The 27,738-nt window shown below is 42.1% G+C and overlaps 1 protein-coding gene across 4 annotated transcripts in view; it reads right to left on the bottom strand.

Moving 5' to 3' along the window:
- Nucleotides 1–22,845, bottom strand: part of pcsk5b (proprotein convertase subtilisin/kexin type 5b) — a 69,722-nt gene extending 46,877 nt beyond the window's left edge. Inside the window, exons 1-7 of one of the 4 annotated variants that reach the window (XM_046387538.1) lie at nt 22,139–22,845; nt 17,852–17,956; nt 9,726–9,878; nt 8,173–8,316; nt 6,589–6,665; nt 2,812–2,900; nt 2,483–2,655 (exon numbers count right to left, since the gene is read on the bottom strand). In XM_046387538.1, coding sequence (XP_046243494.1) covers nt 2,483–2,655; nt 2,812–2,900; nt 6,589–6,665; nt 8,173–8,316; nt 9,726–9,878; nt 17,852–17,956; nt 22,139–22,318 — 921 coding nt within the window. In that variant the 5' untranslated portion in view covers nt 22,319–22,845. The remainder of the gene's footprint in view (nt 1–2,482; nt 2,656–2,811; nt 2,901–6,588; nt 6,666–8,172; nt 8,317–9,725; nt 9,879–17,851; nt 17,957–22,138) is intronic. The other 3 variants (XM_046387540.1, XM_046387542.1, XM_046387541.1) reach the window with 3 other exon arrangements.
- Nucleotides 22,846–27,738: the final 4,893 nt, after the last annotated feature.

Below are 27,738 nucleotides of genomic sequence, written 5' to 3'. Positions count from 1 at the left end.
AGTACTATGCTGTGTTAGGGAGGGTTTTTATAATGCAGCAGAGGAGACTTTAACCGACTGACTTAGATTTAATGCATTACTAGAACGAATGCTGTCTTATTAAAAAGTAATAGGATACAGGGCATTACTGAAAAGATATTTGTTTGTGAATAGCACATGTCGTTGCATCAAATCTGATGCATGCTGGAATTTAGCTGTATATTTTCCACCGGCTTTCAGACAGAAGACTATTTGTGCATTTTATTGAATTATGTCTGGCTGTTTGGCTAAATCCTTTTACATTTCTGACTTTATTTTGACAATATTTCATATACAAAGATATTATCTGCATTTTAAGAACAACAGTAAATCTGACTAGTTTAGCTTAATTTATTGTTCTTTTGGAAATTCTCTCTGTGTCTGTCTGCAACTGTCAGACAAATAAAACCACAGGAAAAAAAAAAGACAGTTCAAAGACAGTCAGTAGACAACCATGAGCTCCACAACAACATCAATAATGGAGTTAAGCGTAACAAAATGTGAAGGGCACATAGTTCACAAGGATTTCTTCTTTAACAGCGTTATACTGGAAGGATCTTTGGGGAAGGGAAGTCCACAGAGGTCATGCCCTGTCCCTCTGACCTGATGCTAGCAAATATAAAGAGGATGTGATACATCACTGAGAGTTTTCACAATGATTTTATGTGCATGCTTTGCATTCTGCCAAGTTTTGGCTGAACATTGCACACACATGGATATTTGCTATAACTGAGGTCCATTACATGTGCAGCCAGGCAGCTGTTTAAAATTCAAATCTATGTTTCCAGAAGAGGTTAAGCAGTGCACAAAAAATAAAAACCCCACCCCAGATACATTCAGAGGCTCTTGCTAATTGAGAGGACAGGGCCAGCTGAGAGTGGACTTCACACTAACTCAAAGCGTGAATAACGACACCAGTTCTTTTACTAATAGAGCATTCCATATTCAGTCGCTACTATTTTTGATCAGAAACCTTCTCAAGCCCAATGCCTTCACTGTTCAATTACACGTTGTACTTCCAGAACTGAAACACAGTTCTGAAGTATGAGTTGAAAATGATCTAAACCCAAGCATATTGGAGACACACTGAGGTAGTCACAGAGCTGGTGTTGACCAACTGAGATGAAAAGGCAAAGTTCAGCAAAAAGAGGAGATCTGACGAACTGACTGACACATGTGAACACTCAAACTCTCTCACACACTCACACTCACACACACACACACCAAGACACACAGATATAAGAGAATAAATGGTGGAATTGAGTTCTTCATAAGGGGGCTTCTGTCAGGCAACGATAAGCGAGTGGAGCCCCTCTGAATGCGAGGGGGATCAGACAGGAACAAACGCTGTGATGAGAGTGGGGTGATGGAGAGTGCTTTGAAGAGCGGTTAGTAAAACTGAGTATGAGAAGGAGAGGGAACAGAGTGGAGAAAAGACGAAGATACAATGTGGAACTGATGGACAGCAATCAGCAACAACAGACAGAGAGAACTTTTTATCCAACAAAAAACACAAAACATTCACAAGATTTTTAGCTCAAACAGGATGAACGTTGTGAATAAGCAACACAGACGCACACACGCACAATATGGACACTCACGTTCAAGTCTTTCGTGCACATGAGTCCAGCGACACATGCCGGAGTAAAAACCTGTCCACAGCTGTCAGTGGTATCTGCAACACCTCGGCTCTCTGATAAACTGTCTCTTCAGATTGTCACACAGCTACATGTTACACGCACAAGCACGCCATCTCCACCCAACTTCACACACACACACACACAACCACACACAACAGCGGGAGGACATGCAAGTACATACACATACCCGGCTTGTACCAGCTGGACAGAATATCTCCATCACCTCTGTCATCTTAAAAGGCCAGCCTGTCAGGAGCGACAAAGACTCTCCTCTACTCCCTACCCCTCCATCCCTTTTTTCTCCTTCTCTCTCTCTCTTTTCAGGAAAACGCCACTGGCTCCCAGCCGTCCAGTCAGACTTTTCAGTTTCTGTCTCACCTAGTCAAAAGGTTCACATCTGTTTAACTGAAAGGCAGCAAGCCAGTTTTGTCAAACTTTGTGAATGTGTAGATGTATGTGCATTTGAGACAAGACCGGCAAATGACTTCACCCCTCTTAACCTCTGCTACAGCTTTTTCCCTCTACTCACCCAGCAATACAGCTCCAGCTTGTTGTTATGCAAAATAATCTATGAATATGTAAATGAAAATATGCTAATAGGGCAGGGCTGCTCTCTAATGTCTGGAGGAGCTTCACAGGTAGAGATAACCAGGCAGGTCTTTGGGATATGAGTCTGAAACACACACATCTGCTTGAAGTGTGTGTTTATGTGTGTTTATCCCTTTCCTCGCCATATGAATACCAATGTCAGAGCCTTGGCTGAACAATGACGCATGTGTTCATTTGTGCATGTTTCGCGTGTAAACGAGTCTGCATGTGCCCACCATGCGGATGCCATTCTCAAAGGCCTGCCTGGCCAGGGACGCCGGCCCATCCACGGTCTTTCCGTCATCATCGGGTCCCCAGCTGGCACTGTAGATGTCGATGTGCTGCGGTTGGAGGCTCAGAGACTTGGCCTCCACCATATCAGTTACATCTCCATCCAGCATTCGCACACCTGACACACAGACAAGGAAGTAAAACACGAACACACCAAAGTTAAAGGTATCTCCTACATATTAACAAAGAAGAATAAATTAACCATAATCAGGCAAATCAAGTCATATTATTATTAGCAAGTGTTCCCATGTATGGCACACACACAGCCACTCACCTCCTATTTTGGCGTTATAGGCAATTCCCACAATGCAGTGGGAGTTGTTTGCGGCTGCAGCAACTTCACCCGCACACCGCGTCCCGTGTCTGTGGAGAGAGCGGGAATACACAGATTATTACACAAACCTAGAACACACGTGTATACACAGGCAGGAGAGCGCACGCAACCTACAAGATAAACAAGCAGCTTTTGAAGTGGAAAGGCAAGGACGCTGAGGTATAAACACTGGTTTTCACTGATCAATGTGTACATACCTGTTCAAGTGACCCCAAACAAAATGGTTTAAGTATAATAAGTGTTACAAATGTAGCAAACACTATAAATATTTCTACAATTCTTGTTTTCTTTCCCCCCTTTACTGGCTCAAGAGAGAAACGGAGAAAAGGTAGTTCAGCATTTGTAATGTTGTCAGGTAAAATGTGTTTGGTGTCCCTCAAGGTCAATGATTCTCAGATGTACAAACACACACAAACATACACAAACAGAGGCACAGGTTCAGGCTTCTTTGACATTTTCTGAAAAATGAAAGCAGCATGCAAACCCCGTGCTCCCCAAACACACAGAAACAAACACTGATAGCTGAAACAACGTCCAACATCAGTGATAAGTTAGCCTACTCTCACTACTCTAAACACATACACACACACACACACACACACACACTCAAAACAGGGTAACATTCCACCAGTAACTGCAGTGGTGACAATCAGCCCGGGTCAGCAACAAGCGTAAACAAACATAAGTGTGTTTGCATCCGCTGCCTCCTCAAAAACACCACTTTCTGGATCGACACACACACACACACACACACACGCACACGCACACACACCTCCCGCAGAGAACATCTGCATCACAACACCCCCCGGAAACAGCTCTGACCGCTACCATGGAAACCCAGCATCTAGCTATCGAAACCCCCGGGGAAGACACGGGGACGTTTTAAAAGTCCAGAAAAGCACTCAGACTGAGAAAAATCCATTTCACAGTAACCTGATGATTTCAGGTTGACATTTATTTAACAACATGATCAAAGGCTTGAAAATATATCGAGGCATCACTTATCTAAGATGTGAGCTGCAACATTCACGCTTTGCAACGTCATCAAAAATGGTCATACTTCTCATCTCTTCTTTCTATTAATTTAGATAAGATAAATACTCAAGAAGTCTACGTTTCTCACTTAACTTTTCTTCAACCACAATCTGCCTGAGAATTTCACACAGTACAATCCTCCACACTGGTGCAGCCCTAAACAAAAACACAGTAATATTGTCAACACACACCTGTTGGTTTTGAGTATCATCTTTAAACTTACCATGACATTACTGGAGTGTTTTTAAACCTTTCTGCCCAACTGATAAAATGACTTAACTTTGACTTCCTGAGCTGTCCACATTATATTCAAGCCATGAGTGGAAAAGGATTCTGATGGCCACAAACTATAAAAAGTTTAAATCAGAGCAGCTGAGCCAACGGAGGCAGAAGTAATAGGAATAAAGTCTGACATTTGGGAAATGAGCTTAATCACTTTATTGTCAGAAGTTAGATGGTACGATCGGTATCACTTCAACATCTGTGGGCCTATGATAAATATAAAATCTACCACCACCGGCAGTGGGTTAGCTTAGCTTAGCACAAAACAGGAAAGCAGCTAACCTTAGGATGACCTAGCCAGGATGTTTTCCTGTTTCCAGTCTTTATGGTAAGTTAAACTGAACAGTCACTGCCCGTCTACTGATATGAGAGTGATATCAATCTTCTAAGCTACTCTCTCAGGCAAATGAATGAAAGTGTATTTAACACTCACTATTTAACAACAAGCTGAAGTCAACAACTCCCTTGAGCTCAAGATATTTGACTTCAATGGGATTTTTGCATTTCTAATTTCATAGAGAATGTTTTCTAGAATAGACACGATCTGTATGGAAATGGGAACCTTCTTATTGTCCACTGTGGAGCTTTTTAACGATCTGACAAGTTTACAGAAAAGTGAATACAAATTAAAATGTGTGGGTTAAAGAATAACATATTAAATGGCTGAAAATCAGTGATAGTCCCCTTTTGTCACTCTGAATGAGCCAAACTCCTGACTCCCTCTTTAAAAACGCTTCCACAGTCTTTATTTCACTTCACTCCACTAATCCATAAAATCGTCTGTCTGGCCGTCTTTCCAGTCTTTGTGTTCGCCTGTATTTTCCATTTTCTACACATCTGTGTCACAGTCACTCAGGAAACTCTGTGTGTGTTTCAACTAGAGCCATATAATGTTTGTGCAATGGGCAACAGTCAGTGGGAACAATACACACAGCAATTATTCAGGTGCAAACACATACTTTTTAACTTTCTAAAAGATTTAAAGGATATAGCCACTTGAATTCACATTTAACGCTCTTTGGTACACATCAGTTGTTTTTAAGCTGTGCGTGTCTTGTCCCTGTTTCAACAAGTTAAATCTTTTATTTATTGGTTCTTTGTGAATCAGGCACACTATAATTTCAGATTTTTTTTAATCCACCTTAAACATTTGTATATGTGCTAGCAGATCTGCTAATTGTACAAAACTGCCAGAGACGTCTGTGACCACTTTCTATCTTTAAAAGGACACCAGACTCACAGCAGGAGGTTCAACAAATTGTTTTTCCTCATATTGTGTTTTTAATTCTGTGTGGGATAGAACAGATGATCCTGTGGACAATATTTAATAGTCAGCAAACACAAAGAACGTCACTGGCAAAGCAATATATGCTGGTGCTTCCAAATCTGTTACTTCAGAAAGCTGGGAAACTGATGGGAGTGATAACGTTCTTGCTTTCTTCCTCCTGCTTACATTCAAAGCACAGCTGTTAGCACAGACTAAAATCCACAAGCATTATGTCATTCTTGTTGCTATACAACCCAACGTTTGACAACAGTCCGCAGTTGGATGCAGCTTACGGTAAGTTAGCGTTAACTCCTAAGAAATCTAACACACTGCGGGCTTCTTGCCTTTCGGGCATAATGACCAGTTTTAACTTGCCGGCCACTTCACACCAACCTTTCACATCTCAACGGGAGACATTACTGCAGTGTTTTGATTTGACTAAAATGAGATCCAGTTTGCATGTCCAATTTTCTTCCAAAATGCAGTGTGTAAATATATATATAAAATAGTAGTCTGAAAACAGGGCAAAGCAAGTTTTCTCTCCACACACATAACATCACAGTTGACCATGAATTCAGCCTTAAAAGCAAACAGGCTCATTAAGCTGCATCTGTAGGACTCATGTCTCTTTAAGACAATGCATTACCAGCAGGGACTGAGCCACTGCCAAGGCACTTGGGGTGCTGCAGCCAAACACACATACACATACACACATACACACACACACACACACACACACACACACACCAAAAATCACTCACTAAACCAAACTGGCACAAGACAAGTGCCTGGACAAGTGAGTCTCCCATTTTTTTCCCTCTTACACACACGCATACGCATGTACACACATACCAACTCTTCCCAACAAAGAAACCACGACTCACCCACACATGTCACAATCAAATACATTAATGTAGCTCACTGCACCCACAACAAGGTCAGGACTGAGCAAATACAAACACATTGAGGCACAGAACTTCTGGTAAAAATCAATCAGAAAGCCACAGAAGAGCCTTTGGCTGGCAGTATTTAACCCCAAAACACTAAAGCCACATGCCAACCTGAACGCAAATACCACAATTAAAATCACATTTTTCTCTCTCCTTAGATCTCCGATAGATTTTTTTTCTTACTTGTTCTCATTGGTTGCGTCATATCGAGGCATGGGATCCATATCGTTGCCATTGACATCAAAGCTGGCTTGAGCGTCCTGGAGGAGGAAAAGAGGTCAAAACACGTACATCAAATACCAAAACTACATATCAGTTTTTATTCACATCAAAACGGGACTCCTTTCCCACACAAAATGGACCAAATGAATGCCACCTAATTCATTCAAAAGAAGTCGGTTGTTATCACAGAGCGCTAAAAAGAGCTGAAAAAAATATTACAGCAATAACATATTTATTTTACCACTGAGTGCACTTGCAACCGCTCCTGTTTATTTCTAACCTGACAACTGCACGTTCTCAAGGTTTTAGACTTTTAAATTGATACGGCACATTTAAACAGTATGTTTAAATATGCTTTGCTTGGCAACATTACTAATGTACAGCTCAGCAAGCCTGAACATGCAGTTATTTTCTCAGCTGATAATCTGAGAGAATAGACAGGGAAACGGTGAATGGGCGGTGCTGTTTATAGCCGATTTTAATCTGAAACTCAGAACAAGGTTAGCTGTGCAGCAGAGGTTACCGTGGTGACCTAGCCAGGTTAAAAGAGAGCCACATTCACGACAACGAAAACTCTGGCTTTAGGCTCAACATACCTCACTAACCCATTAATGTCACTTTGTACTACACCCCTCAGGTCTACAACATAGCTGTGTGTCTGTGTGTGTGTGTGTGTGTGTGTGTGTGTGTGTGTGTGTGTGTGTGTGTGTGTGTGTGTGTGTGTGCGTGCGCGTGCGTAATAGACTCGTAGAATGCCAAAAAGCTTTTCTAACCCAATCACACAGTTCACATTAGTATCACTCACAACAGTTTTGTAAATTGAATGCATTCAGAGCTAACTCAATCTGCTGCACCGCTCACCCTTCGGCATAAACAAATCCAGGAATTAAAAGAACGGCAGCACAGGCAATGTCAAACAAGGTGTGAATCATTTTATCTGCACAGTTAATTGACGGCCTTACCTGCTGCCGAAGGCCTATAAGTTGGTCTAGCTATATAGCCTTGGTCTGAGGTGGACATGCGTCGGCTTGCATTTTAAGTACGCACACACAAACATACACACACGGCGTACCTGCACAGCCACAGCTTGAGGGACCTCCCCTCCCTATATAATCCAAGCCTCATAATTATCTGATCCAAATTAGATTATCACAGGCTTGTTTGTTCATTTGATTTCTGTAACATGACTCAGTTACACACTAAAAATATGTTATTAATATTATAAATCATAATCTAGTCTCACAATCAAAGTACTTTTTTTCATAAATATATCATCACTGATGATCACTGACGAGATCACTGATGATATATTTGTAATCATTTGACTGTTACACAATCCTTACACATGTTGATCAGACAACCACACACACAAAAGGAGATATTCACTGACACCAGCAAGTTCCCATACCTCCCCAGATTTCACACACACAGACACAAACGCTGTAATTCCACTGAAGGCCGACACCCACCATGAGTGCGCGCACACACACACACAAAACCACAGCCGTTCATAGCCGCCCTACACGCGCATACATACACACTCACGTAGTTCTGAGAGAGGTCTGGGTGGTTCCTCTCAATACCGTCATCTAGTATGGTCACCACCACGTCTTTACCCGTGTAGCCCCTCTTCCACGCTCCCATGATGTTCATGTCCGACTGGCAGTTATGGACGTCATCATTGCAGTGCTGGACAGACAGTGACAGGACGTGAGGGGAGAGAAGGCAATAAAGGAGAGAGGAGGACAAAAGAAAAACTCATTAGTGCCTTCCAGATGCGCAGCTTAAACTTTATGAGTGTCCAAATAACAAAAGTTTCCACTTAACTTACAGCGAACATGAGCGCCAGCACTTTTCAGACTGTGGTTCAATCACACAAAGTCCAAACAAGTTAAAGACAAGTTTCAAAGCGCTTGAAAATCTCAGACCGTTCATTTAAACTGCGAGATCTTATGTTGTATTTTTCTGTTCAAATATGGGGTCCTTGAATCCACAAGTGTGTAGACAATTTACGGCAAATTTGTTTTTTATTTTACACCCTTTCCTTTCATCCTTCCAAGGTTCCCCTTCACTGCTCCCTAAGCAAAGGTGTTGGCTTTCATACAATCACAGCATAAGTAAACGTCACTTACAAGAACAAGGATCTGATCAAGTTCGATGTTGTCTGATCTACGTGCAGTTCCAGGGTGATTCACACTCATGTCCAAGTCACTGATACTGTGTAATATTGTGTTTTTGAATGAACCAAATCAGAAGAAATCTGTGTTATTTAATAAGTATCTTGACTCCTTAGATTAGACACAAAATATACAAATTCCCCACCTGAAAAAAACATTTCACTGACTTGAAATGTTTGCTAAGCCAGTAACTGTGTGTTATGTGGACAACCTTTTACTCCTCTGTAACGCTGAAAACGCACATGAAGTTCAGAGAATTCTGTTCTACAGCAAGAAAAATATGTTTAAAATCTCTGGTCAAAGTATTAAGAGTTATCTGTACTGAGTTAACAATTGACAGATGTGAGGACATTCAACCACACACACACACACAAATACATACCTAAAAGAGCAATGATCTGAAAGTGTATGCAAATATTTGTGATAAGCTTGCAAATCTCTGCATGTGAACTTGAATGCACTTGTGTGTGTGTGTGTGTGAGCATGCACGACACTGGCGTCTTCAATGTGACAAATATTTATGAATAAAAACACAGGATGTCCTAACTTGACCTTAAACTCTCTCTTTTCAAATTGACAAAAGTCAGAAATGTCATCACTGTGGCTCTTCTATTCTTTCACTCAGTTGAACACACACACACACACACACAAAAACAAATCCCTCAGCTCCACTGACCCCACAGTAATCAGGATCATACCACGACCTTGGCTGACCTTTGACCCACAAACCGAATAAATGTGGAGAAATAACAGCACACAATCCTCTGACAAGGACAGATGAACACAAGATAGATGACACTAAACTATATTGTGCTCTGCTTCTCTGGAAACTTGTTACTTATTAACTTATTTTGATTTTAGTGCAGTAAATAAGCAAAGAGAGAGAGATTCTCCAGGATATTGAGCATATAATGTACTCACAATGTACCACATACTGCTCCACTTGGCATCATTATAGAATATGTTGTTCTGGGCTGGACTGCTGTGGGCGGAGCTTGACATGGAAAGAGGCAGGGCTGGTTTGTAATCCCTCTTGATCCTCCTCTTCACCACCTGCTGTTGTATCCACTCCACCTGAATCACATAAACGCAGACAGGAGATAGCAGAAACTGAGTAGAGATACCACACCGTAGTAGAATTACCCCACAGATAGTACAGTCAAGCAACAGGTTAAAAAGCTCAGATCTTCTTAAATAATGGGTGATGCATCTTCACTAAAAAAGTGAAAATACAGCAGCTCCATTTCTTCCTCTTTGCCTTATGTGAGCTCTCACATGTAAAGACACAGACTGCCTCCAGAAAACAGATGTGGCTAATCTGACATTGTGTCAAAGACTATCAAAACAACAGGAAGCAGCAGAACTAAACTTAACCAAAAAGGCTGTAATTAAGAAGCATCACCAGCATCTTTATTATTTGCAAGCATCAACTTATCCAAGTTACACTTTTTATGCATCACATTACCCTGGGAAGAAGAATTCTACAGTGGGCACTTTTTTTTTCCCTCCATCAGTTCATTTCTCCCCCCGTCTGCAAAATGGACAATCTAACACACACACACATATGGTCCGAAGACATAAACGTCTCTCAGGTAACATCAATCTCTCAAATGTTATGAGCTTGCTTCAAGGCACACGGCATTCCTTGGCAGGAATCTCACTCCATTTTCAAATGGAATTTTCCGATTTCAAAATCAGCATTGTTGGATCTTAACAACAGGGCTGGACCCACTTGCTTGGCCCTGGTCATCTCCTTTAAAAACCGTGAAATCTTGTGTTTAGTCTAGCTGAAGTCCTACAGACTCCATCTGTCTAAAAGGGACTCCACGAGAAGGTGGCATGATGATGACAACCCAAAACCTGCAGAAATAAAACCAGCACAACACATACAGGGAACATGTGTAAAGCTGTATGACAGCTGGGATGCAGATATTTCTGTCATTTTTCAGACTGAAGCTTGCACATGAAGATGTCTGTTTGACAGCGACACACACAACACTGGGATGCTCTCAATTTACTTCAGGAACAGAGCATGTTTAAATGGAAATGTTATGGAGTTACTGCTCAATTATGCAGTATTTTCAAAGTGCGTACTCCTCCTGAAGCGATCGCCACACCATCTACTTGAACTGTGCGTGTCAAACTGTATGCACGACGTACAAAGAAACTCCGCTCATAACAGATAATCAATAGAATAATTTTCACACTGAATTCAACAAAAGACTTTTTGTTTTGTTGCTCAGTTTGCCCCATCCTAAAGTCTGAGGCTTCAGTGAACAATGTCCAACTGCAAAGACGATGCACTTCTCCACATCAATACGGCTCCAGCAGACAGAGACGAGAGGAGAAGGGAGAAAAGCTGACAAAATGACTGCAGAGTGATTATCTGGTCTCATGCACTGAAACAATCTGCCAGGCTCTCCGGAGAGCTGGAGAGGGAGGCAAAGAGACAAGATAAGGCGAGAGAAGGGGAGGTGATAAAGAGCTGAAGAGAACAAGTCCCAGGAGAGTCAATAAAAAAAGACCGAGCTGGAAGGGGAGGGAAGAGAAAACAAACAGCAAATGAGACCGGCAAGTGAAGAGAGGAAGATTGATTTTATAAATAACACTGATTTAATAACTCAAGTATGTAGCTCTTTATAGATCGTGAAGGAGGGAGAGGGAAAAAGATTCTGCGGGTGACGTAATTTAAAAACTCAAGAGTGCAGACCACCCTTTTAAAAGAGCAAGATATGGAAAAAAAAGTAAAGGATGGCAAAGCAGGGCAGAGGCGGCGACAAAGAGTGAAAAAAAAACAAAAAACAGTGAGATGTTTTATTTTAGACTGGTGCTGCTCCGTCTGCCGAGGTCTCAGCTCATTTCACTCCAAGTTCTGTCAGGACCATCAGCTTCAAAGCAACCGTTTACACACACCATTAGCCTCAAAACAACACTGTCATCAAGAACTGTGCGTGTGTGTGTCTCTCTGTGCAAAACCACTGGTGTATCATTACAATTTGCATATATTAGCATAGCATCAACCACAATCTTTGATCAGCAGTGTAACTCTTAACTCCTCCTGTCGTAACTTGGTAATTCCAGGAAGTTCTGATGATGAACGTGCTGTCTCACATCACGCCACCAAACCTCTTGTCAAGACGGGGCACAGACCTTACAGATAGCAAAAAAAAGTTTTTGCTAAAGCTGGATCCCAATTAGTGTGTAGTTCACCTCGAATGTCTCTGACAAGGCCTGGCTATTCGAAGAACCCTTTGCTGAACTTGCCTAACAAGCAAGGACACCAACTGAAGAACCTGAAGTTTCTCACATCTATATGTTGGAAGGTAACCACCCTACAGCAGTGTCTTTGAGCAAGGTACTGAATCTCGACCAACACATCCGGTGTCGATTTGTTGCTGATGATGACCTCCCATAGAGAGGTGAGGGGAGTGAAGGGATTCGGGACCATTGAAGTATCAGGTATTATCATTGCTAAAGAGGGCAGCCATCACACTTTTCAAGTCTTGTGAATGAAAAAGGTTCATAAAGCACTTTTGATGTATTGTTTTAGCTGCAGCAGAAACGCTGAAATGTTTTGCAGTCTGGTTCAGATTTTACTGGTTTGCTTTAGTGATGCGTTCTGAAAAATTAGGTGTCCAACCCAAAAATTATTAACATTTCAGGGTTTACATCTGATTACTTTCAAAGGTCACGGAATTTCAATATTAGAATGTCAAGACATAAAAAAATATTGGATATTAACTTTGTAAAACAGAATTGTTGTTGCCACTCTTCAGCTAAAGTAATTTGAAACCAATCAGGCAGTCGAGCAGCTCTAGGTACTGTAGGAATCTCCCATTTATCGTCAATGCCCTCATTTCACAACCCTCATTCTCACATATGCACATTTTTTTGTTTCAGAGGCATAAGAAGAGGAAAACCACACAAAATTATTTATTTTGCAATACACAGAAACTCATCTGCTAGCGTATCACGTATCCTTAAATATCTCCAAACCTGCTCCTCCTCTACAAGCCTTCACAACTGAACTGACAGGACGTTAACATCACATCACGTTGCCATAAAGCAGTAAACTTAAACTTCAAACCTTTACAACCACATCCTGGTTGTATCAGAGTAATTTTAAGTTTACAAGGAAGTTCACAAGCAAAGAATCGGACCAATGAGAGTCTTTGTATTTCATTATTTTAAAAACGCACACATCTTTGTCCTCTATTTGAGAAGGTATAATTGCTATTCAGTATTTTTTTTTCTAAAGCTATCAAGGGCAATGTCATCCTTTGTTGTCCTTGCTAAAACTCAGTCACTGATGACAGCCTTCAGCTACCCACATCTGCTATGACACATTCGCCAGTACCTATCCAAACAGAAAGACAATATTGCCCTCTATTACTGCCTCGAAAACTTGCCCATGTATCACTGCCCTTGTTTCAGTGCCAGTTCGCTGGCAGGCTCTCAGACGATTGGATCTGCTCCATTCTTTTAACTCCAGCTTGGTGGAGCAGAGGAATGATCTGCTAGCACCTGTACCTCTACGTCACTCTCCCTTTCTTTCTTTTTTTTCTGCTTGTCTCTCACTGTCACCCCCTCTGCTCTTGTCTCAGCCCTCTCCCTCATCTGCTTCTCCTTCTCCATCTCTCCTTCATTGCATTTCAGGTCTTCCTTCTCTGCAGATGCCCATTTTTCCTCTGAGATCGGCTGTCTTGCTCTCTCGTTCCCACTCCAATGTCCCCCCCTCCATTTGCTCACTGTGTAAGGGTTTGCAGGTGGTTCTTGCTGGCTGGGTCAGTAACCAGGGGAAACTGGGGAAGAGTTCACTTCAATAGAACAAATGGGAACAAATTGATCCACTTTCACTGCTGTTTTTGAGACGCCGTTTGAGTTTCAGGCAAAAGAACTGGAAGCTGTGAGTTTTAACAAAGGTCAAAGACTAGTGTAGCAGAACACCCATAACAACCTTTGGATACAAACAAGAAGCCAGTTCTTCTTAGTTCTTCTTAAGTGCAGCTCAGAGCCTCAGCCCAAACACAGCACTCAGTCGCACAACTTTTCACAAATGGTCTGAGCCCCGAGGTGCTGTGCTGGCCAGCTATGGGTGCCTGTCTCAGGGCGTCGACTAACGGTTCACAAGCTAATCTGTTAAATTCGAGGCAAAAACAGATTCTATGGCACGCAGTTTTATGGAAACTCTTCACATGGGACTCTAAAGTCTCGTAATACCTGTGCATATTCAAATTATCCCTCTCGTAATACCTGCGCATATTCAAATTAGCCCTAAGGTCCTGACAGGTACATAAGGTCCATCTGTGTCGTCTCCTTCGTGTTGTGAGTGTCCTTGTCTGCCACACATGTTCATGAATACAGTGAGCTCTAAAGGCAGCTGGATAATGAAAAGAGTTCTATGAGGTATACTGGACTGAGCAGACTTTAACTGTTTAATAATTGGATCTGACCTCATTCAAGTAGTTTTACTGTGTGGCAAAACATTTTCATTATGTGGCATGACATCTAGAAGCTCTAACTCATAAATACCACAAAGCAGTGAAATTTAATTCTGTCGTCACAGCCATTTTTGCATTTCAGCATATCCCCGGTGAGGATTCAGCTGCAGACCACACCTGGCTTTCAGTTATCCTGCAAGTCTGGGTAAAGGACTCCAAGTAAACAAGAGTCTTGCTAAGTGAAACCGGCTGGAAACACCGAGCTCCTGCAACAGAACACTGCGGACAGACCGCCACGGAGGTGTTCAGCAGTTGTTTCTCTCTACTCGCCACAGACTTCAAAAGGGCATCATAAAAAAAAAAAAAAGAGAAACAACCACCGTAGTACTCTAATTGTTGTTTACAGCGTACTTGAAACAGCTGGAAATAGATTTCAGACAAAGCAGGCTGAGTATACTTGAACTCATTTTGCACCAAAAACTAATAACAGTGCAGAGCTAGAACAAGAAAGTCTGTGGTCGACCAAATTCTCTTGGAACTCTCAGTATGAATGAGTCATGGACGCACGTCACACAGCTGTGCAAGGTGCAAGTCCAGTGCTGCTTAAGTCACAAGGATCTCCTCGCTAACAGGTTCGTATCTGTCGCTTTAACTGGCACAACAGCACGCTTCAAAACTTTGTCTTTCTCAAACTGATGCAGAGAGATTGTGATAAGCGAAGGAAAACTACATCCAAGATATAACTGTCTTTTCAGCTCTGTGACAGTAACATTGCAATACCTAATGAGTACAATAATGGGATGTTTGTCCTGGAATGTAAAGACTGAATTCAAAGAAAAGTAATCAAAACTTTTTTAACTGTTTTGATAATATAAAATTAGCTTGACCTTCACTGTCTAATCAGTGGTGTACAAAATATTGATATCTATTAAAAACAACTAATAGGAACAGTTAGAGATATGCAACTTTCAGCAGCCGTGACAAAAATAAGTGGTCTTTGACCTGAGAGGCGGGTGACACTGTAGTTAGGCGGCTGCCATAAAGTGGTAATCTGTGCTGTGCTGCATCACCATGGTAACACGTGTGCCAGTGAGCACTGTGGATGGCAGGGTGCGCCTTTCATGGCACCGCTACACCCATCTGACTCACTCACACACAAACACACATGGCTGTCATTATTACAAAACCTGATTGCAAAACATCATTTGCAGTATGCCAGACTGAGCTGGTGCCAAACTAGCCTTCATGTGGATCCCAAACCCTCAGACAGGTCCAGCAGATTACGCCGCAAACATAGCCAGTTGGGGGAAAATACTGACAGCTCCATTCCTCGCCACTCCACTTTTCCTTTATTTGCTTTCTCAAATCCATCTTTGCTCTCTTCCCCTCTCTCTCTCCAGCTCCTCTTCACTCTCCTTCTTAGCTCCCTTTTCTGTCTTTAACCTCTCCTCTCTGATCTAGTCTTCTAAAATCTCAGTCTCTCAGCCAGCTGGCATCAGGACACAAACCTTCTTCCACCATGGCACGGTGTCAGGCCCGAGAGAGGAAGAGAATCAAAGACGGAGGGAGGGAGATGAGTACGCTGAAAGCAACAGCGGCAGAAAGGAGGTAGGACAGGGAATCCGGGGAAGAGAAAAGAGAAGAAAAGGATGACAGGTAAAGACAGCAAGTGGACAAAACAAGCTTAGTGGACAAAAAAAACAAGTACAGAAGGGAGAACGAAACTCAAAAGATTAGACAGAAAACGACAAGATAACAGAAGGTGACAGGAAATGTCTTTTTTCTGTTTTGCTCACCATTTCTTCTTCCCATTTCATCCTTCCTTTTCAAAATCTCACACACACACACACACACACCCCACTTCAGCCAAATGAAAACAACAAAAAAAAAAACACAGCATCTCCAAAAAGTCAATATTTTTCAAAACTGACATAAATGCAATATTTTTAGTCTCACTGTAATGGATCTGGGGTGTTTTGTCTTGTTTTCTCTGGATCAAGTCCCATATTATAAGAACATGAGGTTTCCACATGTCAAAAATGAGATATTTCCACAAACTGTCATGTCCTTGAAACCCATCTGAGGTTATCTGCTCTGCACTATATACACAAAAAAAGATGTTGGTAAATGAAAAAGGCTACACCACCGAGTGGTGTGAGGTTCGGGCTTCATTAATAATGCAGCCAGGGTTTAATGAACTGGTGCAGCGACGGGACAACAGCAAGGGTTTACCTTAAGTCAAACTCCGGTTTGATGGACTGGTTCACCTAAATCACAATAAAACATACTGTTAAGCTGACTTTGCAAATCTGTATATTATATTATATTTAAGAATGCGATCGTTAACTTATTGAAGTAGAAACTCTTTCAAATTGTACTAAATAAATGATTTTGTTCCTGTGCTCTGACTTGAGGTCACAGTACAACATGATGAATGACCACTGGAGCAGAATTTTGGATGGAAGCAAATTCAGCAGTTTGTCAGTTTTGTGCAACTCTTTGGGATTCTGAGGCGTAATGAAGCAACATTTAGAAGTCATTGGCAAGGCTCGCTTTTTGCCTTTGTTTTGAAGGAAAATATATTCAAATAATGCTTCATCTCCCACCTCTGAACCTATCCATCCATCAATCTATCCATCAAACCTGAAGTTGCTGGGTGTGTGGAATAGAAAAGTAACAGGACTCGTTTATCACAACTGTGATCAGCACAGCATGAAGTGACAACGAAACAGAGATTTTCCTGCAATGTAATAGTTCCTGTACTCATAAATAATCACTCTGTCACTGCAATAATCCCATGTCAGCACATCTTCACAACAACAAGACCTGCGCATCAAATAAAGGATGAATGTGTAGAATCTGGGACATCAGCACAACCTTTTAAGCAAGTAACAAATTTAAAAATTATGATTACATTAACAGCATATTTCATTAACAAATATACCTTTATTAAACAAATCAACAATGCAATGGATCACAAAACTACGGTTTGAAGCAGCAGGGGTTTAAAGGTTAAATTAACTATAACATGTATTCATTTGGCTCTAGCAATGTCTCTTTCTAGTCTCTTGTCGTCTCTCGGTTACACATCACGAGTAATAGCTTATCAACACTGAAGGCAACCATGACACAAACTGGAAAAGAGACTAGAGCCGCTCCACTGAGGAAGTGCAGCTGTAAAGTAACAGGCATTGCACAAGTTTCAATGAGAATCACAGTTTTATGATCTGTTTCTATGACAAGCATGTCCACTTTCTCAATTACACCACACTCAGAAATTTGGAAAGATATCTTAAAATTGTCTCTTAATGAGCATTAAAGTTCATTCATAGCCTGGAAGTAGTAATTTGATAAAAAATATTCTTAACTCAAGGTCCACTCGAGCGCTTTCCAGGACTTTCAACAGTTCCTCACAGTATGCATCAGCAGATATCACAAGGTCAAACTTAGGTCATCTCCATGGCAACTGAGCAAACTTTATCCAGCAATGAAGACCATAAAGTATCCATTAAAAGCTAGTAAGTGGACCTTCAGTCACGATTATTTTGTCAAACCATCTCCAGTAACATTTGATTCTAAACCTGTGATTCACAACACCAGGCTTACCTTGGGCTCCATGGAGATGAAACTATGGCGACCACGGCTGGACAAAGTCGACCTCTTAATGGTCCGACTATGGAAGAAGTGATAGTGGTCTTTGAGATCCCCAATCTGCAAAACATATGGAGATCATTCATTCCATAACTCTTTTTACCTCAATATAACTCATTAATGTTTTTCTGTAACAGTGTTAAGGCATTTTATTTTATTTATAGGCATGTTTGCACTCCACAGTTGAAACAGATATCAGACACATTCTCAGTGTATACACGTCAGTTTGTCGTTAATGAATGTGGTAAATGGCTCTTGTGAGTGATAACCACAACGGCTTATGTATTCAAAAAGTACCTTCTTGGTGTGTTCAGGTTTGTTTTGCATATTAGATATAAAAATTTGTTAAACTCTTAAAAAACTCTCAGGGGAAAACACAGAGGGACATGGACTAAAAGGTGAGACAGACAGGGCAGACGAGTCAAACAAATAAAAGAGAGCCTGAAAGTCAGACAGATGCACATAAAACAAAGACTGTGAGTGACAGAGATGAGATGGACAGAAGACCCACAGACAGACAATGACAGACAGATGGCAAGCTGCAGGACAGTGATTAATTTTAATAATTGATAAAGACCATACAATCCCTCAGATGATCAAACTGTCATGGCTGCCAAGGGTCCTATGGTGCGTCACTGATCCATTGCTGAGCTTCAACACCGATTAGATCAGCTTTCAGCTCAATGCTCATGCGCATACACACATCTTCCAACTTCCGGACTGATAGAATGAGAAAGTGCCAATATGACTTGCTGGATCGTCTTTCAGCAAACACCAAACACCAGCTAAACGCACAGCACACATCATAGATCTTGGGTAATCAGATTAAAAGGCATTCTACATACTAACAAAATGCCCTTCCATAATAGATGGCTACCACTTTGGATGCTTCTCATAGTGTAAACAGGTTTCAACATATCGTGCTTCCACTGCCTATTTAATCTACCTAACGTGCATTGCCATTAAGCAGGCCACCCATCCCTCTAGGAGTGTCTGCAAACAGGGAGCCGCTGGAAAGGCTCTATGCACAGAATTAAAAAAAAAAAAAATTAAATAAAGTCATCAAAGCCATCTACATTTTCAAATTCAGAACCAGTATCATAGGTTCAACACCTTTTCAGGTTGCCTCGTTAACCTACTCTTGTATATGGCTAGAGCTGTCACTGTACGACATGTGACCTGAAATGCAGTGGTTATATAGTCAACTGAACTTTCATGATGATACAATAACCCGCATAGTGAATCACAGCTTCATCATAACCTTTGCTTCTAGGAAATATGTCATAACAAATTTGAAAAGTGAAACCACCTGCATGTCAGTGATCTATGGTGTGTTGCATCACACAGTTTTTCATTGGATGGATTAAACCACCATGTCATTTAAATTGCAAAGTGGTATTAAGACTTTTCCAATAGAAAAGCGTGTGTTATCGCTGGGTCATACGGACAAACAACAAGTTCAAGTTTTCCCTGGATAAGTGCGGTTCAGATACACGCTCGCTGTCCTCGTTAAACACCTGAATAAAAACTGGCTTCATAACAAGACGATGAGAACTTACGCCCCACGTGTCTACAGGAGAGTGAATCAAAATTATGTTACGCATGTTTTCTGACTTCTTGCTACGTGTTGCAGTTGCTAATATTTATTTCACTTATTTGTATTTGCAAACAGATGTGACAAGAAAGAAGAAAACTGAAACTGATCAGGAGTGTCACTCTACCAGAGTTCATCCCTATCCACCTAAAACCCGCAACCCTTAACCCGACTAGTAGAACTAAATCATTTATTCAGGCTTAATCAAGAAACCAAAAAGTATGGTAAATAACAGACTGTTTTAGTAATGCCGCAGACAATCACTGACACCAGGTGATCAGCTTGGATAAAAATGATCAGTATGGGTGAGGTGCTTGTGAGGTGTAAATGTTCCTCTTACTTCAGCAAAACAAACTTTCCAATAACAACCCCCCGCTGGCCTGACAGCTTTAAGAACTGACAGTCTATCAGTACAGCCTGCTTATGTCTCATTATTGATGCAACTACATCCGGGCTGTGCCTGACCACAGATCGTCACCCTCCCTCTCAATGACTCTCTTCAAAACACCGCTTTGAACAGAGATCCACGTCCATGGCCTTGTCAGCTGATTTTGACTCAATTTGGACCAGTGTCTTAGTCTGGGAAGGGGGCTCCATGGTTAAGAGGATTACCCAGAATTCCCCAACGAGGTGTTCTCTCACTCTATGCCAATTCTTTTCATCCATCCATCCATCCATCCATCGTCCCTTCTTTTGCTCCCTCTTCCTTCCATCTCCCAGTGTGTGGTTATCTTTGTCTGTTCTCCTCTTTCCACCCCTGTCAAGAAGACTATATTGTCCCTCTGTCACATGTTTTCCCTACCCATCCCCCCTTTTCTCCCTTTAACTACTTTGCTTCCCTTCACAGCTTAAAACCTCCTCTCATTTAACAGTCATATCTCCAAATCATTACTCACAAATCGTCAAATCCTCATGAACAAGTCCAAGCAAGTTTAAATTTAAAACATTTGTGCTGTATCTGTTTGCAAACTATATCACTTTTAAACCACATACAGGTCATCTCACTTAATGAGTTTAATTTCCTTCTCCGTGTACATAAGCGCCGTGCGGATATAAGATGGAAAAGGTGATGATAGGGATGTCAAAGTTCACATTAGGAAACCAGAGTGTGCTGTTATCGCTCCCATGGGAGCAGCTTTCAGCTGACCCCAAAACCAGGAAGTGAAGTAAAACTCTTGTCTATGAGGTGTCAAAGTCCAATGAACGCTCCATATTGAGATGGAAATTAGGGCGAATGGTGGGGGTTGGGGGCGACACTGCACTCCACAGGGGAATTCCTATTGGGGGCTGGTATGGAGGGGGGGGGGGACTCCACACATTAGTTCCCGTCAAAGAGAGGGGATAAACGAGGCCATTAAGGGCTGCTCTCTATGGGGTGTATAGTGGGTGGGCGGGATGGATAAGGCAAGGAGGGTTGGGGGGGGGGTTCAATAGCTGTTGACTAGGCTACCCCACAACAACCTGTCAGAATGCCCCCCTCTGTTCCACGCTGTCTTCACGTCGAGCACTGGCAAGTGCAGGCTTGAACTGCCCACGTATTTCGGTCACGATACTCCAGAGTATGTGTGGGGTCCACGCTTGTGTGGTGTATTTCTTTTGTCCACAAAGGAAGGAGGATTTCTCTTCAAACTTTGTCAAAAAGAACATTTTCAAGTGACCAATTAACCCCTCCTCCTGGACCTGTGCAGGCTTGTGTTGATGAATAAAATGACATTATGTAAGGAGAGTCAGACGACTCTCATGCACTGGCCCATATGCTTGGCCTTAAATGTCAGATCTAATGAAAATTTTAGAATCTCACACGGTGGAAACATACGTGTGTGATGATTTCAAATGCAAGCTATAAAACAAAGGCTCAGAGTTTTCTCGTGAACTGTGACACGCTTATTTTAACATCTTCTCAAGGAACCTAGAAGAAAAGCAGCTTCATCCACTGAGAATACTAACAAAAAGTACGGGAGCATCCACTAAAGAATTTGTCGCAAATGTAAACAGAGCTCAACAGTGGTGTTTTACACCGTGGGCCTCGTTGTATACTGAGTCAAGATTACACTCACTGTGGAACATAAGCGGAGAAATGCAACACTCAAAACTCCATCTCTTCCTCCATGAAATGTTTAAAAAAAGGATTTTCAGTTGGAGTGTTTTTGAGTAAACCAGTGTAATATATGTCACAAATACAACAGGAAGATGAAAAACCACTTTGACTGTGAACCTTAAACACGAACAGCACTAGCTGTCTCACCAGTGTGCCAACGGGACTAAGCACATGAGACTGTTGTTGGTGTGAAGCTGATAGTGAGCTCCCTGTGGCTCCAGCCCGCAAAATGAACATGATCCGCGGAAACACAGCGAGGAGGCACCTGTTGTGCCATCCTGCTCTTGGTCTTCTTTATTTGTTCCCTGTGGCTCACGTTCACTCTCCTGGTCTGGGAAACAGAGAACTAATGAAAGAAGGACCGAGTTGGAGAATCACAGAGAAACGTCCATGCCTCGCGTTTGGACTTCAGACCTTTGACCCCGCAGCGTTTGTCTACTGGTAAAGGAATAATAAAAACCACGATGTGCCCCACTGCTAGGAGTTGATTAAAAAACACAGAAAGACACACAAAAAGAGATAACTTTGGTGGGAGCAATTGTCGACCTACCTGTCCCATGTTCCTATAGCCATATTTTTCCGCTATCCGTTCGGCCACCTCGGGTCCACCGCCTATCCTGACTGCCCAGTGGTTGGTGTAAATCCGAGCTTTGCACGGTGGGGACGCAAAGCCGAGACTGAGCGCCAGGACGCACAGCAAGCTTCTTCTCCAAGCGCCGTTGCGGACCATCTTCCCCCACTTTGAACCCGACTCTTCTTCTCCTCCTCCTCCTCCTCAGCCGACAGGCAAACAACCAAACTTCTCTTGTCGCCGAGCAAGACTCTCATAGAAACACAACTATCCGGACAAAAACACTGAGGGAGAGAGAGAGACAGAGAAGGAGAGAGGGGGGGAGGAACGGAGCCCCGAAGAGGAAAATTTAAACCTTATCCTCAAACCTCTGCTTTCCACATGGGAGAGTTGGAAGTTTGCGTTTCGTGTGTCCTCTCTCTGCTCCCCTCTCTCTCTCTCCTTTTTTTTTCCACCGCGGAGGAGGAGGAAGTGTACGTGTCTGCGTGCCGTGCGTCTTTGCGCGCGAGTTCGTGTACGTCTGTGTGCGCGCGGAGCTCCTCAAAGCTGATTTCTCTTCTCCACGAACAACTCGGATGTTGGTCGTTCAGCTCATCGGGCTTTCATGTGGCGAAATGGCTACAGCGCCTCCCCACAAATAACTAGCTGACACTCTGGAGAGTAGAAACAACTAAAGCCGCGGGGTTTCCCTGCCGAGCTCCGCTGGGTCTTAAAGACACTCTTTTCGGATCCACCGTTGACCGCCCGTACGCCAGACACAACGCATGGGGGTGGGGTGGGGGGCTGTCAAACTGGGTCCCAAGGAAGCACTTGGGGACCAGTTTCAAGGGCTTCCTTCAGGGCCCCCCTGGTAAAATGAAGAATGGTTTATACTTCCAACGAAATCTGGCCGGAAGTTATCCCAGTTACTCGGTTGAAGAACGTCTCTTTATTTTTAGGGCCCAACGCCAACCGAACTTGCAAAATGCTAACGTTTTTATTCTAAGGTTAACATTCCACGTCTGTGCGGCCGTAGCAAGAGGGATTACAACACGACTGACCTCAGACGTTGCAACAAAGCTGAGTCTGTAGTTGGTGCATTTCTGCAGGGAAACCATAACCCTGACCCCATGTTTGACTCCAACCCTGACCCTGCTCTGACCCGGTTTGAGTCCGACCGAGTCTAACATTATCCATATCATATGTAGATGAAAAAAGTACAAGGAACAGCAACATCAGCAATGATCAAGCTATTTTTTCTTTTTTCTACTTCTTTTTGGTCCAACTGTTAATCATAATATTGCCAAGGCACTATGTGAACTATGAAAGAAATGTTTACCCACATGTCAAGATGATGAAATATTTGGTTGAAGAACGTGTACACATTGCTACAGAAACATCTTTAAAATATGTAGGAATTTTAAACGATTATAGCATATATCTTATTTCTGAGTTTTGTTTGCAGACAATGAGAAAATCCCAGTGAAACTCGTACGTATTTCTGTCTGCTGCTTTCAAGAGGTTTTGGTCCATCTTTTTTATTTATTTATTTTTTTACGGAGACAGATTTTGGTTTTCAGTGAGCAACTGTTTGCTGGTGTGTGTGTATTTTAATAGCTGACACAAACTGCTGAACAGGAATACCGGGGATGATTTCCCACCTAAAATTTCCCTTTAAATTTTCCCCCAGTTAACAAGTGGATGCATATTTTGGACACTGCTCCCCCCTTTCCTACACCTTGAAATGTGCTGTTGAATGCAAGCCTTGTCAGTCTCGTGGGCAATATTGACTTAAACATACCAATGTAAAGGTGGGTAAACTATGACCTCCACCTCAGTCATCATCCAATGGGAAACAGGCACACACACATAAAAAAACAAACAAATTATGACACATTCAGAAAGAACATGAGATCATTCATTTCTCCCATAAAACGCTTATTTTAGCTTTATCAATTTGAGCGTTTTTTTTTTTTTTTTTGCCATTTTGATCATCGTTTTGACTGTCACTTTTTTTGGTTATTTTTGGTTAATGGTGCAGATTTTTTTAAGATATACCTTGAACAAACATGGGCATATTTGATCAAGTGGATTCATCCTCTGCTGAATCTCAGGACATAAGCTGAACTCAGGTGTGTTCAACACACGTCACACTGTAACCAACCTCACAGACGGCCTTACTGTATGCCGAGGTAAGCTGCTGCCATGCAGGCCCGTGGTTTTACTGCACGTTTCCCACTTAATCAGTGAAGCTCTGGATGTCATGCCCCCCGTCGCAACGCAGGTCACAGCTGACTAAACGCTGTCATTATGGAATGTGCCTGGTATTATCTGTAGTTGAGCCTTTCATTCAAAGCCTTTGTTGATTGATGGGTTTTTGTTTTGCAGCAGTTTCCCGGGGATGTCTCTGTGCACAGCGAAATCTCTGTTCTGCATGGGACACAAGTGAAAATCAGCATAATTGCACTAATTGCAGCCAATTTCTCGCTGAATGGACCCCGCTGTCACATCTCACAACAAGTGGGGGGACAAGAACATCTCATGGTCCCCCAGATGGAGATGAAAGGGAGCAAAGAGGGGAAAAAAAACACCCCAGTGATCGTTCTCCATTCAGCCGGATGGAAGGGCTTGTAATTTAAAGGCAAAAAAAAAAAGGAAATGAGAGGAAACACAGCAGAAATTGATTTGAGGATTCAAATCAAGTACCCAGGTCACGAGGCCACCTTGAGCTCCAGGGCCCCACATTTCCATTCAGATCTTAAATGTCGCGATATCCTGCATGGCAGCCTCACAGCTACCCGAGTGTCTCCAGGGAGTGAACCGAGTGAACCCCAACAAAACGTCTTTGTCAACATCTGAGAGCCGTGATCACGAGTGTCAACAAACACTCTGAGGGGCATTCCTGTGTACATTCCTGTGCCTCTTCAATGAAATAACAGGGTGCATCGTGTGTTTCGGCCAAACACAACTTTAAACTTTAAACACAACATATGAAACACTCAAACTCCTCTATAGGAAATTGCGTCCAATGAGCTTTATTCTCCAACGACACAGCTAATTTGTTCATTCAGTGTCAAGTCCAGCGTTGATAGTGGGGAACCTCCCACATCAGTTTTATTTTTTTATCCCATTAAGGTGTTATCAAGCATTCAAATGCATCTTGCAACTTCTACCACTGCTTCTCCACACCTCTCTCATGTCTCCAGGTTTACTGATGTTGACCCTTCCTTCCTGTTCCTTTTATATTTTGTCAGTGTCTTCTTTAATGATCCATAAGAACCTGCCTTTGGATCTCCTGAATGTTTTTTTTTTTTTTTTGGTTATTTTGAATTTCTTTGTCTCATCTTGTCTTTACTCCTCTTTCTTCCTTGATGTATATCCCTCTTCCTTCAGTTATTTTTCAGAGCCGACCACACTCTCTGACCCCCCTCCTCTTATCGGTGTCTCTCAGTGGGTGGGCTTCCTGGGAGTTAAGGTTGACCTTTCAACTTCACTTTGACCTTTGACCTTGTTGTTGTAGGCTCCTGCACTTAGGCCACAATAGCACCTGCCACTCACCGTCTTCCCTTCCTCTCTGCTCTGCATCCCACCCTCCCATCACCACCCTTCCCTTCTTCTCTTCACTCTCTCCTTTGTCAGGCACATACCAGGGTTATATAGACTTTTCTCAGAACACACACACACACACTCTCAGTGGAGAGAGGTGGAAGACGTGGGGGAGACAGAGACCGTGCTATAGCCAAGCAAAACCTTGTTCTTGTGCATCTGTGACGAATGTGTATTCTGATTGTTATGCTAATCATGGAAACACACACAATTAAAACATAAAAATGACCCGAATATAACACGAGAGCAGTGTGCCAGGTCTGATTATCTCAACTCTCAGCATGCCTCACACAGCGGTCAGCGTATACTTGTTGGATTGGGTTGAATGACTTCTTTTAAATTCTGAATAAAATGCCTGAATTTACCAGATTTGCTCTGGTAAATACAGACAACTCTGTCCAGGTCTGAGTTATGAGGTATAATAGTATATCTTCTAAATAAGGGGACCCATTTTAAGTGTTCCTGTGAGCTGTGACCCACCTTGTCACAGGGCTCCTGTGTAAGTTATGGACTCAGTGTTTAATTGGCCACCTGACATAGCCATATATTGCCATCTTGTGGTGGATGATAAGATTACACATCAGAGGCCACATTTGAATTCTGTTTTCACATTCGTATTCATTCACACTTTTGCAGTTGGTGAAGAATTACTAATTTGTTCCTATGCACAGTATCTCTGCTGAAACTGTATGAGACACAATGATTTTAAAAAAAAAAAAACTATTGCATTTTAAACCAAAGTAACTGAAACGCTGCTTAATCCCTCAGCTAATTCATCCATAGTGCTTTTGATTGCACATTGCTGACTGGAACATCCCTCTCCTTTCACTGACCCCGAGACACAAAGAACAGGTGTAATCCCTTGGTATCATTAGGAATACATGTGATGTTCTCAAATAAAAGTGTAAAAAATTATTTCATTAACTTTGAATTGACAGAAAATCATGATCCACTCATTAACAGATTCTATGGTATTAATTCAACAACTAAATCTGAAACAAGTGTTGTTCCCCAGCTTTGACCATCCATCAGAAATAGAAGTGGCCTTCGGTAAACTGGTGAACATTAGTCCTCATGTGAGAAGTGTCTGTTTATGGAGCTACTTTTTAACAATGCTGTCAACTTTAATACCTTTCCCCTTGTAACACTCCATCCTGCCTTACTGCTTCTTTATGGCAAATGGGGCTGACAATCTAAAACAGAAAGTGACATGAGAGTTTAACTTAGCATAGCATTTTCGTGCCACATCTATTCATCCTTCATCCTTGTTCTGCATGATGACGTAGCCGCCTGTTTCTACTTTTAATATTTAAACTAAAAGTCTGCACTGGGCCAGTGAACACATTCATTCATAATATCAAGTAATTCAAAAAATAAAATCTTTTTAATCTTCCTTCCTTTGATTTAACATCACAGAATATGTACTTCATGGGAAAAAGAGGTGTCTTATGATGGATTCACTGTAATCATGGAGCCACCTGTGTCTCACTCAAGCTGGGAAACCATATGGCCAACTGGCTTAAAATACAATTGGAGAGAACAGTTATGGCATCCTGATTGCAGAACATACTCATTAGTTTCAGGGAACTATTGGAGAAAAGGTTGTTTGATATATTTTACGCAGCTTTGCAAATTTACAGCAGAACCTCACAAAACCTCATTCTCAGGACAAAGCAACAAAGATAGACCTATTTCAGTCAATTAGAATGAATGAAGAAGTTTAATCAAATGGCAAAATGACTAGCCTATCCTCCCTTGTTTGCATCCATATCCTACAACCACAGCCTCACAGCTATCCTTCTGAACAAAGCTGCAGCTGCTATAGACTATAACAAAAATAGACGAGTGACAAAGGAAAACCCTGAACAAACAAGTGGAGAAACATAACTAACGCAGAGGCTTCCATACAAACGCGCTGCATGGTATAAATGAACTGATTAACATCCAGTCAGACTCTGTGGGATATCTAAAAATGCTGTCCTGGACCAGTTAAT

The sequence above is a fragment of the Scatophagus argus genome, chromosome 4, assembly GCF_020382885.2.
Source record: "Scatophagus argus isolate fScaArg1 chromosome 4, fScaArg1.pri, whole genome shotgun sequence".
NCBI classification, from domain to species: Eukaryota; Metazoa; Chordata; class Actinopteri; family Scatophagidae; genus Scatophagus; species Scatophagus argus.
Note: the sequence above shows the minus strand (reverse complement) of the source record. Positions and strands in the feature narration are given on the sequence as shown.